Here is a 17,956-nt window from a genome sequence, read left to right on the forward strand (position 1 = left end):
TTTTAAATGGAAAATACTTCACAGTCAATCGCAAAATAGAGAATACTGTGCCGGTGCCCCAATACGGCAGTGCCGGCAGGACGTCGGCGCCTATTTGGGGCTGACTGTGGAGATGCTCTCATTAGGTTTGGAAAAGGCTAGAAAATAATGGTGTCTCGGAAAAAAAAATAACTGTGTCCAACCGCAAAATTTCCTTTTAAATGGAAATGCAGCGTATTTCCGTGTTCGCCCCCATTCGTCTCTTCTAAAACCCTAACTAAACCTCGCCGCCGGGCACGGCCATGCGCATGGCGGCCACCACCACCTTCCTCCGCGAGGCCGAGCTCCGCCTCCTACGCTGCACCCTCCCCTCCCCTACATCCCAACCAGCGCCCCCCTCACCTCCCCCAGCCCACCCGCTCGGCCCTGTCGCCGCCTCCGCCCTCGCCGCCGTCGAGGCCGGGGACTACGCGGCCGCGCTCGCATCCGCTGTCCCCCACCTCCTCCACGGTTCCACCTTAGCCTCCGCCGATTTTTCCACTGCCTCCCCGGCCCAAGTTTATGCCGACCTCGCTGCCGCTGCCGAGTCATTCCTCCAGGGGGATGGCGGAGCGATGGCGGGCGAAGGGTTCCAGTGCCGGTGCGCAGTTGTTCTCTCCGCGGCGGTGGCTGCGCTGCTCGCATTCACGCAGCAGAACGTGACGGGGTGAGTTGGTAAAAGCTCAACTGTTTCCTGCTTTGTTCCTTCTGGATTTTCATTTTGTATACGGCATTAGAGAAAACGGGATTCTTCAGCACACGGTAGCTTGACTTGGGGCAATACGAGAAAATTGACAACTGGAGCATTTCGCCTCTTAAGAACTTAATGTTACTTTATATTTGTTAAAGCCAGTAGAGTACAGTAGAGTACGCCTGGGGAACACATCTGGAATTGGCAGGAGGAGATGAAACTGGGCAGTACTAGGGATGGATGTAGTATGACAGTGAGGTATGGGTGAGGGAATGTAAATTTAGTGAAGTTTATGTAATTCATAGGCCCTGTCTGCTGTCCATGGATTCTTGCGAGTCATAGCTTATTCTAGGGAAGAAGAAATTAATACGAGAGAATGATGACAGCTTATATGGAACTTGTGGGAATACTACTTCGCTTTGTTCTAAAAATGCGTGTACGTGAGAATGATGTGAGCTTATCGAACTTGTGCGAACTTTATTTTGCTTCGTAAATGCAAGGGACTGAGTACAGATAACACACAAGGTGTAGAGTACAAACTGTTACATGTTTTTTTTTACACCTGATATCAATTTGAATTTGTAAAAATATACTAATGTGGCTAACATTTATTTATTTTTTGTTTTCTGTTAACTATTTGTAGACCTTCTGGAAAGTTTTCCCCCTTCCCTTTCCAGATTCCATCTTTGGATGAAGGGTGGTTCAGTGATCCTGGATGCAAATGGGATGCATGGGCTTCAGATCATTTAGCTTCTCTTGGTTCCCATGTTCATGGGAAATTCTCTCTCTTGCAGGTATTGTTTTCTGTCGACTTGCTCATTTATCTGGCCGCAATGGAATTTACTCTATTGTATGAACTGTCATTTTTTGTTCAGTTTTTTATTTGTCACCTCCCATATGATATTTCAGCAAGCAGTTGCTCTAAGCTGAAATAGCACATATTTTGGTAAAACATTGGGATCACTAGTTTCTGTACGCGCTTTTATTGATTATTATAATATTATCTTGTCTCAGTCTCACTTGATGGAGTAAATATCACGGTCTGCAGCTTTACCTGTCCAAGTTTGTCAGCTTTGCACAGAAACACGTAATTGACATGAGCACATTTTTTTTAAGATGCCGGACAATAGTTTGGCTTTGGATATGTAAAGATGTGTTAAATAGAATACTGCACCTTTTGGTTTAAATTGCAACTGCACTTCATACTGCTAGTCTGATACTACTTACGATATATTTAATTTAATATTTGGTTTTACTTATTGTGGAGGTTAGCAGTATTTTTTTTCCATATCTTGGATCATCTTTTCTTAAGAACTTCTGGTTTTAAATCCATAAGGTTTGAATACCTAATTTAGTTATGTCTGAGGTCACTTTTGGTTGGATTTTGTGATTGATTCTCGATAGAAATATATAGGAAAAATGTATAGCCTATCTAAGTATTGAACATTTTAGTTTATATGTTGTTTTGCAGTTCATTATCTTTGCAGAACTTCTATTCACAAGCATAAAGAGTCTGGACTTCTCTGATTGTTGGAGTGTGTCATGGTGGTTGTGCAGAATATCCATGTGCCAGCAGAATATTCTAGATGAGCAATCGTCCTCCTTGTTTGATCAAGTTCAAGTGTACAAAAATAAAATGCTGAACCATTTTGGTGAACTTGAAAAGGTTTCTAGCTACTGGGGTTCTTTGTTATGTGATGAAGAAGGGTCATCTTTTGTCTCAGCTGCGTTTCTAGAAGCTGGAATCGCGGAGTATAAATATGGTCGAGTTGATGCTTCAAGGTAAGAAATCATATATTGATATTAGAAGTAATGTAGAGGATATCTGTCCTCAGCGTGTTCTCATGAGAACCTAAATGAATGGCATTAATTATGCCATAAGGCGACTATTTAAGATTGCTAGAGGTAAACTGAGGAATAGCAAGAATGTGCCAAGACATTTGTTCATAATTCAAAATACGAGGTCCCATTGTCGCTATGTAACTTCTCTCTAGTTACTTTTTCTTATGTTTAACATGGACCAAACATATCGCTTTAAAGTAAATGAAGTTAGTGTGGAGTATAAATAACTAGTTCTTTCAATATTTAATTATTACTTAGTTACAAATGTTGAAAGAAGATAATGTCTTGTACGTTAGATATTCAACACAATATTGTCTTACTGGATGTGTTATTTGAGGCTGCCATGACGTTAAATGCTGGGCAATCTCCCTTACAGTGAGTTAGTGCATGCGGCAATAATTGCAGAAGGCTCTGTTAGAGGATCTGGCAGTATGTTTGTAAACAAATGTTCTTCATAGATATCTTCCATGGAAATTTCATGGCTTTGTTGTGTTGTACTTGTAGATGACATAGGGGCCTGATTGGCAATCATATGACACCTCAACTTTGCTGATTTAGCCAACCTATATGCTGAATGATGGTGGGAACAGAAAACCTGTAGAAGATCTTCGTATAATACGGTCTTAAAAGAATTTTGGTTTTGATGTTTTTATAGGTTGCATCTGGATAGTGCTCAAGAGGCATGTGGGATTCATCTCTCTCTCACAGGGATTCTTGGTTTTCGAACAATACACCAGGTATATTGTACTGAACCTCCTTTTACTTTCTCTTTCCATTTTAACTTCTAGAGCTAGATTGATAGAGGATCATTTTCATTGTACTGGCATGCTTTTGATATAACTGTCCTGACTTTCTTTTTCTGAAACTAGTATTATTAGGTAACATCTAATGCCCCTTTTGTGCGACTCTTAGAAGGATTTGTGTTAGAAAATAAGAAAAATGTGTTGTATTTCCCACTTAAATACTTAATGGTACTTCATCTATATCATTCATCTTGCTGTTGTACAACAAAGAAGAACCGTTATCTTTGACTTTTATAACGACCCATCTCTTGGTATAGGTGGATGCGAAGTCCCAAATGGTACTAGTTGCGAAGACTACTAAACCAGCAGATGATGTGGGACAATCAGCAGAGCTAACAGGAGCTCAGAGTGATGGGGTGGCTTTAAAAACTGTGAGGAGCTCTGTTCCTAGTGAAAGTGATGAATTTTGTGATATACTGAGAACACCTAGACTGGCACAAAATGGGAATGACTCGATCAGTGAGAGCACACCATCTGCAAGCACAAAGATATCACTAACTGCTATCCAGCAGGCTGTTGTACTTGCACAATGTTTACATGTGAGTCGGAGGAGTCGGAGTGATGAAATGTCTGGTATGGTCATATTTTTATTCCTTATGGACACTGCAATATATATTGGTTTTATCTTTTAACAAAACAAGGTACTACCTCTGTTCCTAAATATAAGATGTTTTGGGAGTTAAACCCAAAATGTCTTATATTTAGGAGCGGAGGGATTATTTGTTAAGGTAATTGTAATGTTACATGTATGATTGGTATAAAAGATGTGTATCTCAGTTTTCAAATAAGGTACCCAACTACTGGGTCACAAAGATAGCTCATTTTGTAACAGAAATTGCTAAAGTCATTAGATGTAAAAATGCATGATCTTGGGAGAGGATCTATCTGGTGATTATCTCTTAGTTCTGCTTTAGCTATTCCCCCCTTGGTTCTTTTGTTTTGATCTTGTTGACCCTTATAGTACTAGAACTTAAAAGTATATTTTTTAGAACTTTTGTTTTGGGTATATATAAAAAGAAACTGAAAAAATACATATCTTCAAAAATGTACTCAAAGTTAAATACTTTGGGGTATACGGTCACCTGGATCACATGGCCTGAAATCGAGGTATGTAGTCTCGAATACCCTGATATTTTGGGTATATGATCTAAATTTGTAAAATCAGGTGACATTTTTAAATGTAGTTGTTTGATTTGAATTTTATAATCAGCTAATTCCAAGCAAACGAATTTAAGGTTATAGAACACTTACTCTACATGTGGTAAAAAACCATGCAGACAAGATTGTGAATTCTGTGAAAGAGTGCTAGATAGTAAAATTCTGTTTGGGATGTCATCAATGTTGAATCGCAAGTAGGAGTAGAAAATATCGTAAAACCTGGCAGTGTGAATATTGTAAAACCTGGAAGTGTACAAACACGTAAGAGCAGAATAGTGCAGCTGTATATCTGTTCACAATATGGCTTTCCTCTACCGTTTCCTGTTAAAAAAGTGATGTCCCATTTGCATCAATAATACTCCCTTCGACCCATAATCGGGGGTTTAGTTCAAATTTGAGCTTATTTGAACTAAAACCCCGACACTTACTATGGATCGGAGGGAGTAGCTAAAATTCATGAGTGTAAAAGCATAATGTAGAATACTACTCCCTTGGTTCCATATTAGTTGTCGCTGATTTAGATGTATCTAGAGTTGTAGACACATTTTGTGTGTAGATACATCCTAATCTACGACAACTAGTATGGGACAGAGGGAATAGAGTCTATAACATCTCTGTGATATTGTTGTTTTCACATATATGTACATGGAAAATATGACGTGTCATTTCCTAATGATTTTTTGTTAATGTTTCCGCATATTGAAGGTATTGTACTGAAACAGCCTTTTATGGTTAAAGCAAGTTGTTTCGTAGTTTGGCATGTACTCAATGCTATGCTAGATGACTAATGAATTGGCTTGAAATAGGATGTCACTGTTTTTTTTAGCTCATTCATTTTATTTCATGGCAACAAATTTTCATTTTATTTCTTCACAGGGTGGGAGATGGCACCTTACATAGAGTCAATTGATTCTCAAGATGAATCTTACTTTGTGGTATGTCTTAATTGCATCATATTTTTTTCTTGAAACATGTGTACATAAGTAGGTAAAAGATTGTTCCCCAGTTTGGGTCTCTCATCTGTGTGCTGGAGAATTTGCTCTGCACTCAACTTAGTATTTTTTATTTTTTGAGAAAAAAATTTAGCTGTCGCTAATTTGGAGCTGCGTTCTTCTCATTTTAGGTCAGGAGCTTGTGTAATGTTCTGCGTATTAGGTGGGAGTCCACCCGCAGTCGGACAAAACAGCGGGCACTCTTAATGATGGAGAATTTGGTAAGCGCAATATTGGTTCCTACAATATTGTTATTTTTCTCAAAATATCAAGTGATCGTGATCTTGTGAGTGCTCCTCCATGTTTCATATATAGGGCTTGCTTGATTCCCAGCCACGGTCTGCCACACTTAAACTTAGTGTGCCACATATTCTGAGTTATGTGTTTGCTTCGCAATATAGCTTGCCAAACTTTACAATTCCCATTATACAAGTAAGGTCCTGTTTGGATGGGAAGTACTACCTCTGTCCTGAAATAAGTGTCTCAGTTTTGTCTAGATACGGTAGATAAATCCGTACCTAGAAAAAGTCGAGACGCTTATTTTAGGACCGAGGAAGTACAACTTTATGGAATACTACAGTTTGTGAAAAACAATTTACTTATAAGGTGTTTGGATCCAACAAATACAATAGTTTTACAAATGGTCGTTTTGTGAATAATGGCGTATTTTTAGAGTATTAGGAACTCCACTCACAACTTCTTTTTTCTAAACCAAGAATAGGACAAAATTCCGATAGACTCCGTCATCTCCTATGCTGCGTTGATGCGATATGTTCTCAAGTTGTTATGATTGTGTATAATCAAAGACTTCATAAGAACTAGCACATTTGGTGGAATCCAAATCTGGCTCGTTAAATATGCTACCTGATAGGACAAATGTGAACTTCTACAGTTCTAATCCATACAAACAGATAAGCACTAGTGCACTATATAGGTAAGATTATTGTTAAAAATAATATGCTCATGATGGGCATGTAATGCATGTGTTAATCAGGAGGTATGATCATGTCTGTTTAACATGCCAAAACAAATGCAGTTGCGGTATGAAGAAATATTCGTTGTTTGTAAAATATGCTGGATCTTATATTTTAAAGAAGTTTGGGCAAAGTATCTTTCTGCCTGCTAATAAGTTTGAAAGGTATGCTACTACTAACATGCAAATTTGATGCATTCTTCAGGTTGAAGATATTGCAAAAGAATTTCCTGTGGTTTCACAAAGAGCCAAAATGGTTTTTGGAGTTCATATGCCGACTATTCCTGCATTAAGGAAGTATGTACTGATACACCCAAGCCTTCTAGCATTTTGCAGCAACACTAATTACTAACATGACTTGTTTTGCTGTATAAACACAGAGAATATGGCGAACTTTTGATAAGTTGTGGTTTACTTGGAGAAGCTTTGAATGTTTTCAAAGATCTTGAATTGTGGGATAATCTAATCTATTGCTATCGGTATGCATTTCCACTTGCAATGTAGCTAATGTACTTTCAGTTGAATTTTTCACTGTAATACTTTAAGCTTTATTCTTCGCAGATTATCGGGTAAAGTTGCGGATGCAGTTAGTCTAATTAATGCCCGTCTCTTGGTTACACCAAATGACCCAAGGTTATGGTAAGTAAATCTTGGAGATCATTCTAAATTTATTTGTTTGCAGTATTTTGATTATGATTTGCAGATATATCCGTCATATCTTCTTTCATAGTTTGTGACGCTTGAATCAGCTTCGTAACATTTTACATTGCTTTGGGATCTTCCACTACAACAAACTTAAAATCATTTAGTACTAGAGTAACTGTTGCTCAGATTTTGAGTGGGACGGGCCTGCCACTTGTCCTGCATCCCATCCAGCTGGGAAATGCCCCACTTATACCGCTAAGCAAGTCCTGCTTGTCCCGCACGGGCTCAAGCGGACGGGTTCACCAAGCCTACCAGCAGCCCAGAAATCCTGCCCGACCTCAGAGCCGCACACTGCTCCTACTGCCCATTCCTCTCCAGCCCTAATCATCAACCCCCGGTTGAGAATTGGGAGAAACTGCAGTGGCGCTGGCTCGTTTCCGCGGGCGCTCCTGCATCATGCGTACATGCTGATTTCAGCCCGAGCAGGTGCCACACAAGACCCAGAAGAGGAGTTTGGCACTTGCTGCAAAATCAGGTAGGCCTCAAAAGCCTACAATGCCATGCCGCTAGTGGCATAAGTGGTCAACATGCAGTTTTGCATCCCGCTTATTTCGGCTTGCTAGAAGCGGATGGGATGAACCCGCCCCACTTAAAATCTTAACTGGTGCACATGCGGCTCTATTTTGTGTGCTTTACAGTCGCAATTTTCACCATCCATCAGTCATCACTCATCACACAAGTTGGAAGTGAGAAAATGTGTATGGTAGCAACAGTTGAGTAAATTTTGTATGTAAGAGGTGTTTTTTCTCTAGCCATCCCCATCACTTATTGTAAGAACATGAATATAGGAGGCATCAAAGATCCTACTTTTTTTTTTGAAAGGAATGCGGTAGGGGAAGCCCTACAGCGTTTTTTTAAATAACAAGCACCCAAATTTGTGTCCGTGGGGACTTGAGCCAGGGTGGCTGGGTTGTTCATCCACTTCCCTAACCAAGTGAGCTAGGCTCACTTCTTATCCTACTCTATTATTGAAATTGAAATTGAAATGCTTAAGTGCCTGGATGCGCTTATATGCGATCACTCTTCTTTTGGAGTTCTTAATGTTAGCTTGCAATAATGTAGAAGAAATGGTTTATACTGAGAAAGTGTGACACCTTTACTGCACAGTTCATAGTTAAGTAAGCAGTAAGCCAACTTTTTTTTTTTGAGGGAGCAGTAAGCCAACCTACTATGCTAGTAGTATCTTAAGTCTCCGCTCTATATATGTCGCAAACATGTGATGAGCACAAAATCTCTTGAATGAAAAATTACCCATCATATACAAATCGGATTTGTTCTGTATGCATCCACGTAGAGGCATTGAACGAAGGGTTGTTCTGCTTTACAAATGCGTGTGTCGACTGAGATTTGTGTTTAATTCTGGACTTTGCCACGGTATGCTGTTAGTGTTGAGTGTGATATGTGTGCGGTTCTCAACTGCACCCATGGTTTTAAAGGCGTCGCCTAGGCGTCGCCTTAGGGACGCCTAAGCGTCCAAGCGCCCCCCCTCCGCCTTAGAAAAACGCCCGCCTTAGGCGCCTAGGCGTCCAAAGCGTCCGCCTAGGCGTCGCCTAAGCGTCAGAGCGCCCCCCCCTTCGCCTTAGGAGTTAGGACGCCTTGGCGCCTTTAAAACCATGACTGCACCGCACTACAATGAACTGTTAGTGTTGAGTGCAATATGTGTGCAGTCTTCGACTCTGCCATGTCAAACTGTTACCTTTCTACTTCTTCATCGGATGACCATTGTACAACCCTTCTGTTCTCTTTCTCGTCCACACTCATCTCTTTCTCAACCACCATCCAAGCAAGGATACTGGCATGGTACTCCCCTCCCTCCCTTTGCGCCCACCCCCTGACTCTGCATTTTGCTCCGTGGCCGCTGTCTGCTCTGTTCCCTGTTACCCCACTCACATGCACTTGAACTCGAGGGTTTATCTGTCACTTTTCTTGTTGCTCCCAACAAATGTTGTACCTTAAGTGCCCCACCTTGCTACATATAAATTTTTATGATATAATGAAGGGTTACATTGATGGACCTTGAACGAAAAGGCAAAATATTGGTGTCACTAACAGTACAGCTAAAATAAATTAGCATTTGTAGCACTTAGAGAAGGTTGATTGAACTTGTCCGAATTCGCTTACAAATTACATGTTTGCTATGAATATGTATGTAAAAATTACTCAAAAAATGGAAAAGAATTGTACCAATATATAACTTTAGTCATCATGGAAGGCTTGCATTAATCACTAACTTTTTTTAAAAAAAACTAACCACTAACTTGTTAATTAGCTTCACATTCATCTCTTCTTTAGAAAAAGGCTCAACGGTTTCCCCTTAACCATTGACACTGACCCACATGGCAGTGTAGAAAACTGTAAACAAAATTATTCGTGCAAAGTATGAGACCTCATTAGTAGAACTTTCTCTAGTTAAGGTCAATATATAGTGGAACTTGCAGATTGAGGGGCTGAGGAAATTGGAATGAATGGGCACATAGGAAACACGAGAGACTGAAATTGCATTTGTTGCCTGCTACCAGCCAGCTGGCTGCTCCTCACCGCCAGCGCACATGTGAACGCTGCTGTGACATGCTGACACGAGCCCCTAACAAACAGCCACTAGCCAGCCGCCACCAGTACTCATCCATTTGGGGTTACCATTCCAAAGCATTCAAGTGCTACCTCTGATCCAAAGTAGTTGTTACAGGTTCATTGGACCTAGACAGAATTAGACAACATTTTGCCTAAATTTGCGACAATTAATTTGGACCAGAGGGAGTACATGAATACATGCACATCTGGTGGATTTGTATCTTTTGTCTCACCCATGTATGGTGCAACCACATGTATATACAACCTTGCAACAAATTTGCACTTTTTATACCATGGTACATATAAATGTTTGGTTCTTCTTTACACAATCTTTATCTCCTACTAATCAACCAGAACTCTTTCTCATTTGCTTAATCACCAATATCCATTGCCTTGTTTCATGCGCTCAATCGTACATAGTTTTACTTGCACATACATGACCAAAGATATAGAGTTTTATTTGGTCTAGAATAATACTATCATTACAATAAAGATCCACAAAAATTACTACTTACGTGCTGACATGGAATGATTCCTAAGGAAAAGGACTAGCCATCTTGTATCGCGTCGAAGATATAAATTGGTTACTTTTAGCAGCCACAGTAAGGATTTAATGCCATCTCTCTCTCCCTTTCTCATATTCGTATCAAATAAATCTGTTCAGACTCGTGCTATTTTTAAAATTTCTTTTGGCACTGGGCAGAAACCTATGCATGTGGTTGACTTACTTCATTTTTATTTAGGTGCTCACTTGGCGATGCTACAAATAACGATGAGCATTATAAGAAAGCATTGGAAGTCTCAAATAACAGATCTGCTAGAGCCCTGGTATTCTTCTCTTCTGTTTTGCTCACCAGTTCTGTTACTAGTACATGATCTCATATAATGGGAACTGGTCTAACAGTCCCATACCTTTTGGTGCAGCGTTCGCTGGCTCGCAGTGCATACAACAGGAATGACTTCTATTCATCGAAAATTCTCTGGTAAAAGACTAAATTTAAGCAACTTCTTTGTTTACAGTTGTCACAAACTTGAAAATCACTTGCCTTTGATCTTCGGGTAGGGAATCTGCATTGGCGTTGAATTCTTTGTTTCCAGATGGCTGGTTTGCCTATGGTACAGCTGCATGGAAGGTAACTTCTCAAAACCATTTTATGTGCGTTGGAAAGTTCCTGAGAGAGGGGATATGGTTATGTGATTATATACCTATATAAGAATATATTTCACAGGAGGATATGTATATTTGATTACTTGTGAAATCACAATATTAGAATATGGTCTACTATCTGAGATCCAGCTGTTGGGAGTATAGCCAGTACCATGTAATTTATTCTAAATTATCTTGTTAGATCCAGTGATACATATTTGCGTATTTCTACCCTTGTTCAATAATGTTTCTGGTTTTCTTTTGCCAGTGGCATCAACTTGGGAAATGAATGACGAGATAATTTTTAATCTGTCCTCTAATCTCTCACAGCTTAGAGGCACTTGCAAAGTGGCATTTCCCAACTGTCTTAGTATTTGTTAGAGATAGTTGTCTTGTACTTGGACTCCTTTTGTATTTCCTTCGATGTTCGGTTTCATATACCTACTGTATTACAAGTGACTTGACATTCATGGTCCGAAGACTATGACTTGGAACATACATAAGCTGCTGTCTTGTTTTGTTCACACAGGATAAAGACCTTGAGAAGGCTGTGGATGCTTTTAGTCGTGCTGTGCAGATAGATCCTGAAAACGGAGAAGCATGGAACAACATAGCCTGCCTGTATGTTCACCTTCAGTATATATTCCTTCATTACTGTGTTCTGATATTGATGGTTTCACTGTTCTGTGATTGTATTTCATTCTTTTCCCTTAATTTGTGCTGTTGATATTTCTTTATTTCAGTTGAACACCTTTTAGTTCACCAGGTCAAGCTAACTTCAGATTGTTCCTGTTTTGACATGTTCACTTTATAGGAAAGTGCTAGGCTGTATCTTTATAGTTTTCAAAAGAAGTGCACATGGAGACTTGTGTATACTTAGTTGCAGTGGTGGATCTAGAAATTTTACTTAGGGTGGGGTAACCAAGATAAACTGATGTATGATGTAGGTTTCCTAGATTTTTTTTATTTTTTCTCACTGAGATATGTTCTAGGATGAAACACCTGCTGGATCCGCCACTGCTTAGTTGTAATGGAAGTTATGTACCAAGCATGCAACTATGTTTTTTGCGTAGGTTTTTTTCTCCTATCATTAGTCTGATATATTTAACTTTTCAGGCACATGATTAGAGGAAAGAGCCAAGCGGCAGTCCAGGCATTCAAGGAAGCTGTAAAGTACAAGTGTGTATCACCTGATATTTCATAAGTTTATTAGTGTAAATATTTCAATTCTCATTTCAAATTAATCATTTATAGGAGGAATAGCTGGGAAGTTTGGGAAAATTACAGTAAGGTTGCTTTGGACACATGCAATATTCAACTGGTAAGATATGTATTTAGGTGAATTCTAGGATTTCTCATGAAACAGTCATATTAACTTGCATAGTCCTGTTTTCAGGATCTGTTTCTTATTTTGTACAGCTCCATCTTTTTTGCTTGAAAGTAATACAGCAGGGGAGAACCCTGCTGTTAGTAGAATATATTTTAATAGGTTAGTACTATGCATATAGAATTACAGAAAAGGTAAAAGAAAAGAGGCTATCCCAGCCATTCAAAGCTTGCTTTATGCGACATTCTCCTAAATCACCTTTCGTAGCTCTGCTTGCTGTAAAAAGGGTGATGCCTAGGAGGAACTAGGCATCAGTTTAATCACGGTAGAGCTGATGATTGAACCCATTGGTACCCCACCGTATAAGCTGCTAGCTAGTAAGCCCCTTGGTGACCTCTCCAGATATGTAAATGGTTTCTTTCTTCTGTTTACTTGTTTAGTGTAATGCCATATGCAAATGATGGTACTCATCTTTTTTAATGATGTTCTAGACAACATTTAATGATGAATTTCCATTTTTTTTGACCAAAAGTCTTAACAGTCTAGCAAGATATATGAGTACATAGCTTATCTCAGTATCCTCCTATTTCAGGCCAAGATACCAGTAAAAATTTGTCGGAATTGTGATATATGACATACACTAACGCATACTATCCTGTGTAGACACTTGAAGCTGTCAAAACGATTTTGAATTTGTCCTCGAACAAGCGCTTCAATGCTGATTTATTGGACAAGGTGATGACCACTCTCGAAGAACAAGCTACCCATCTTAATAATACACAAGAAGCTGAATCCATAAGCAATACTTCATATGATGCACATGAAGAGACTAGGCGATCAAATCAATTGCTAGATATAATTGGCGATATCCTTCAGCAGGTTCATAAGCTATGTGGCTTGGCTTTTCATCTTGCATTCTCACATGGATTGCAGTTTACCTGACTGGTTATGTTTGTAGATTGTACGAAGTGGTGCTAGCAATGCAGAGATATGGGGATTATATGCAAGATGGCACAAAAGCAAGGGAAACCTCATGGCATGCTCTGAAGCTTTGTTAAAGCAAGTTCGATCCCTGCAGGTGCGTAAACTATGGTCACACTGAATGACTTTATTCCTCTTTCCTCTATGTTTTGCTTAATTAATTACTGTACATATTACCTCTGTCCACTTAGGCCTTGTTTGATTGCCTGGGAATTGATCCACAAGAGGATTCAATACACCCAGAGAATGGGTTTATCCTCCTGCCACCCATCCCTGAGGAGTTGAAACCTTGCTAATCCCTTCAATCCTCATCAAAATGATTATTTTGATGGAATACAGTCTGTTGTGCATGACCCAATAAGTAAATATATAATAAATTAGTTCAAACGCAAAACTGCATATAAAACAAACCCATTTCCAAACCACTTCCACAACAAAACGGCAGCTCACATACAACAAACATTCAATACATACATCGCACAAACAAGCACACATAACTCCATTTTGTAATGGTTTAAACGCTTCTTATTGTATTATAAAGTGAAATAAATAAATAACGCCTAATTGGATTAGAAAATGATTTAGCTGGATAGGGCTAGGATCTACTGCCAATAACTGTATAAGATCAAATAAAAGACAAATCTATGCACTGTGTTGCACTTAGAAAGTTGACTGCATTTGTTTTTATCTTAAACGATGTGCACAGCAGCTCCTTGTATACCCTACAAATTAAGCACTAGGCGTTTTGCTGGTGTTTAGCGCCTATGTGTGCTTGAGTGCACGCCTAAGCGCGGCTTTTTTAACGATGCCTCTACATAACCTAGGTGTATCAGAATTTTTTAAATAGGAAATTATGGAAAACTGCAGAATACGGCGTGTCTGACAGGCTCAAGCCTGACAATCGATCTTAACTAACGACAGATTCCGAAGAACACACAAACTAGCGCCGAATTCAGAGTTATTTTGCGGAAGATTTACACGATTACAGCGATGATAGGCCAATCCTCGAACAGAGGCGGGTAGGGTTTCAACCCAAGGTTACAAGCATGCCCAAGTACAAGACAGAAGAGAGTGATTGAGCAGACAAATGCCAGACTGTAAAGTGTTCTTGTCGGAATTCAAACAGCGATGCTTCAATGCTTCCCGGCTGTTGGACTGCAGATCAATGTCTCCCGGGCGAAGCGGTACGGTGTGCTCAGAGGCGTTGGATGTAGGGCCTACATCATGTAGGATGAATGGCTGATGACTGGTCCAGCAACCTGACTTGCAGTCTACAGCTAATTGAAAAAGAAAACCATGCTCGACACTTTTTCAGATAGCACCAGGGGCCTGACAGTGTCACTGTCACCCGTGGATCCCTGTGCCGCTCGTGTTTTATAGAGGGATACGACACAAACTAACATATGAGTGCTTCATAGGTCATAGCTGATACCATGTGACGGAATATGCAAATTGTATTTCTATGAGGCCATAGGCTGATATATATGTACACACATACATGTGTGGTAACATGCAGAAAACCCCTTATACAGTGGGGATATACACTGCTAATACATGAGAAGCATACACGGCATTAACAAAAGGAATGATGCTGGGAGGTGTGGAGAAGAAACGATGGAGGGTATTTTGGAGAAATTTTATTTGTAGCGAGAAAACAACATTTTGCTTCTTTGCAATGGCATTTGCAAGTTGCTACCTTTGTAGTTGCAAGTACACAAATATTCCCTTGAGGTTAGGCACACGTGTGCTGGATACAGTTTTATTACTTTTAAGCGATGTATTTGAGAATCTGATTTCTCCTGTAATTGCAGACTTTCTATTTTTTTCTTGAATCCAACTATTTAATACTGAGTCGCTTATTCTTTGTACTTTTTTACAACAGTTTGTGTGCCTGATGTATGTTCTATTATTGCTTGTATGACATCATCTTATTAGTGACTGTTCTCCTCACAGGGTTCAGGGTTATGGCATGAGCAGATGAAATTCACAAAATATGCTCAAGCTTCTCTCCAGCTTTGCAAGGTCTACATTGAAATTTCTTCCACGACTGGAAGCAGACGAGAATTATTGTCAGCTGAGATGCATCTTAAAAGCTCCTTAAAACAGGTACCTGGCTTTTGCTCGTTCTGCCCACTGTCCTTAAGTATTGAATGATGGGTAACGATGTAAAGTTTAGCTATCTTGGCTAGAATTTTTTGTTCAGGAATAACATGATGGAAGCAAAAGCCATGTTGTCTACTGTAATATCCTGCCCATTTCTCATTAGTTTTTTGAGTTAAGAAGTTATTCCCAGGAGCACGCGCTCCTGATTTTTTAAATGACTTTTAAACATATTTTAAAATGTTGAAAAAATCCGACAAAATATGTCACACGTACATCTTAATGTTCTATGTGCTGGCAAAGTTGTTTCATAAAAAATGATATTTTTTTGTCATGTGTAAAAAAGACAAATTTTGGTGCTAAAAAAAGGTCTCCACAAGGACATTTTCTTATCTTTTTTATACAGCACATCAAAAATGTTGATTTTCCGTGAAACTGGGCGTGCACATATAGAATGTCGACATGTAGGCGGGAAATTTATGTTCGGACTTTTTTGACATTTAAAAATGTGTTTTCTGATAGCAGGAGCATATGCACCCTACATCAAAATTGGATTTCTGTGGGGGGGGATATAATCTTTTACTTCAGAACCTGTGTACGAATAATTAAAGTATTGAGAACAGCAGTCTCTTTCTTCTTCTTCTGTTCCATGTCCTCCAGAAAACTGAATGTAGGAAGTGATCTTTTTGTAGGCAACGGACTTCTCAGGTATGGAGGAGTATAAAGCACTTAATGACTGCCTTGTAGAATTAAAGGACCTGATTGGTGCTGCATAGACTTGCTGAAGTAGGTTTGAGTTTTTGCTCTCCTTTTCTTTTTCTTACTATTTTTTTGCTCAAGTATTGAAAATTGCAGTGACTGGTCCTGACTCTTTTGGGCCATGGGCACAGGTCTCGGAACCTGGGCAGTATGTTTCTGGATTAGTCGAGTATTTTGCCGACGGAGTTTTGGTTGTTTAAATTTCTTTATTGGCATAATCTGTTAAAAATGTGTAATTAGACCAGTCAGAAAGCATAATAGCTGTGCAATGGTTGTGTTTTTCTGTTTGCTAACTCATATTAATTTATAATATAACCAAGTAGGTTTTGTTGTCTACTTCCAGCACTTTCATCAACAGTTACTGGTCCTCTGCCTGGTTGAGCATCGGCATCACATTGCGTCTAAATTAGGTAGTAATATGACATCCACCAATCTGGGAAATAACATTATTAGTAACTTCTGTTGTAACCCTGCACCACCTACAGGTGCTAAGTAGTACCAAACATTCTATAAATTTCATTTTGTGTTTGAACAATAAATGAGTTAGCACCATTATCTAAGTTAGTGTTGATGCTATGCTTGCTGCCCTTTAGCCATTGATGCTAAGTGGATTCTCTTGCCTCAAGCACTGCGTAGCTTGCCATGGATGTGAATACTCTAATGGTCTATTCGTTTCTTGTGTGAATGAATATATGATTCAATCTGACTTACGATTCAGCTTCTCTTTCTGGTCGATCTCAGTTGTGAACCAAGGCCACCTCATCAGGACGGCAAAACAAAGGCTCTGGCTGCAAATTCTTGGTATATAGCTTATCGCAAAGGAATAGGCCTCAACTTTCCAAAATACAAGGGTCATCGTATATCAGCTCATGGGAGATTGGGACGAGAGGAGCATCTAAATCTTGAGGAAAGTAGAGAGGTAATTTATATGCGTAACTTAAAGCTCAAGTTATGTGGGGGTACGCCCAAGTTTAGCACAAACAAGAAACCTCCTTATATTAGTTTACTTGTCGTAATTCTTGTGAGGGAAGAACCTATGTTGTTGTAATCCCATTTTCTAATTTCCTTTATGTTATGTGGTTCTGGTTTACTAAGATTTTTTTCTGGATCCTAAAATTTGAGATTGAAATGTTTGGAACAATTGATTTAGCCTTAAATCTTGAGAATGGTCCAATGTGGTTCTGATTGGCTGAGATATGTTTTCTGAATTCTAAAATTTCAAGATTGAAGTGTTCGGAACAATTGATCAGAGCACACCTAGCCACATGGTCCAACCCAGCCAGCCTGAAGGCTGGACATACTATCTTCCCAATGAGGACACCGCCATCCGCTGAACCTAGGCTTTCGTTTGTAGACAAATAACCGAGCCCTCCTTGGATGATACGTATGGAAGTCCTACGGAAGACTGTAGACAAATATCAAAGCCCTCCTTGGAGGTTAGGTGTGCGACTATACGAATGGAAGTCACCCGCGCGCAGCTCACCTCGCCCCTGCATCGCGCTTCCGCCTCCGCTTTCTCGTGCGCGCATAGACCACCGGAGCCGCAGCATCTTGTCGCTCGCGCGCAGCACGCATCCGTTCCACCCGGCCGAGGCGCAAATCCCGAGCGGGTCAACTCGTTTCCTCCGGCGGCAGGCCAACCACCGCTCCATCCTGGTGATTTTGACAAAAATAACCTTTTGGCAAAGAAAAACACGGAATGACCTTTTGGCCAAACTATTTCACTGGTTTAACCTTTTTTTTGTGGTGCCCTTCCGAGCGGCGTCACACCTGTCTGTATGGTCCCCATGCGAACGTCGCTACAGATCCTGGCCGATGTGACACGGTCGACGCTGCGCGCCGTTGACCCGCTGACGTGGCAGGGCATGTGGCGCCGCTCCCACGGGCGC

At 40.0% G+C, this 17,956-nt stretch overlaps 1 protein-coding gene across 4 annotated transcripts; it reads left to right on the forward strand.

Moving 5' to 3' along the window:
* The first annotated feature begins 227 nt into the window (after positions 1-227).
* On the forward strand, positions 228-17,275 carry LOC127333597 (uncharacterized). Of its 4 annotated transcripts, none has more exons than XM_051359975.2 (21): positions 228-685; positions 1,353-1,503; positions 2,181-2,491; positions 3,207-3,288; positions 3,612-3,927; positions 5,389-5,447; positions 5,636-5,725; positions 6,683-6,774; positions 6,858-6,956; positions 7,039-7,116; positions 10,497-10,581; positions 10,678-10,736; positions 10,817-10,886; positions 11,430-11,521; positions 12,017-12,079; positions 12,155-12,221; positions 12,891-13,106; positions 13,186-13,305; positions 15,162-15,314; positions 16,001-16,094; positions 16,786-17,275. In XM_051359975.2, exons 1-20 carry the CDS (start codon positions 282-284, stop codon positions 16,082-16,084), a joined length of 2,691 nt encoding a protein of 896 aa, XP_051215935.1. In that variant the 5' UTR covers positions 228-281; the 3' UTR covers positions 16,085-16,094; positions 16,786-17,275. The 4 variants fall into 4 exon arrangements, with proteins under 4 accessions (XP_051215935.1, XP_051215934.1, XP_051215936.1 ...); XM_051359974.2 differs by having other exon boundaries at positions 16,809-17,275; XM_051359977.2 differs by having other exon boundaries at positions 546-685; positions 2,267-2,491; positions 16,809-17,275.
* Positions 17,276-17,956: the final 681 nt, after the last annotated feature.

The sequence above is a fragment of the Lolium perenne genome, chromosome 2 (genome assembly GCF_019359855.2).
Source record: "Lolium perenne isolate Kyuss_39 chromosome 2, Kyuss_2.0, whole genome shotgun sequence".
NCBI classification, from domain to species: Eukaryota; Viridiplantae; Streptophyta; class Magnoliopsida; order Poales; family Poaceae; genus Lolium; species Lolium perenne.

Coding starts and splice junctions, on each gene's coding strand:
- LOC127333597 (XM_051359975.2), top strand. CDS start 282: ATGCGCATGGCGGCCACCACCACCTTCCTCCGCGAGGCCGAGCTCCGC. Junction 1,504..2,180: donor GGAAATTCTCTCTCTTGCAG/GTATTGTTTTCT, acceptor GTTGTTTTGCAG/TTCATTATCTTTGCAGAACT. Junction 6,957..7,038: donor AATCTAATCTATTGCTATCG/GTATGCATTTCC, acceptor TATTCTTCGCAG/ATTATCGGGTAAAGTTGCGG.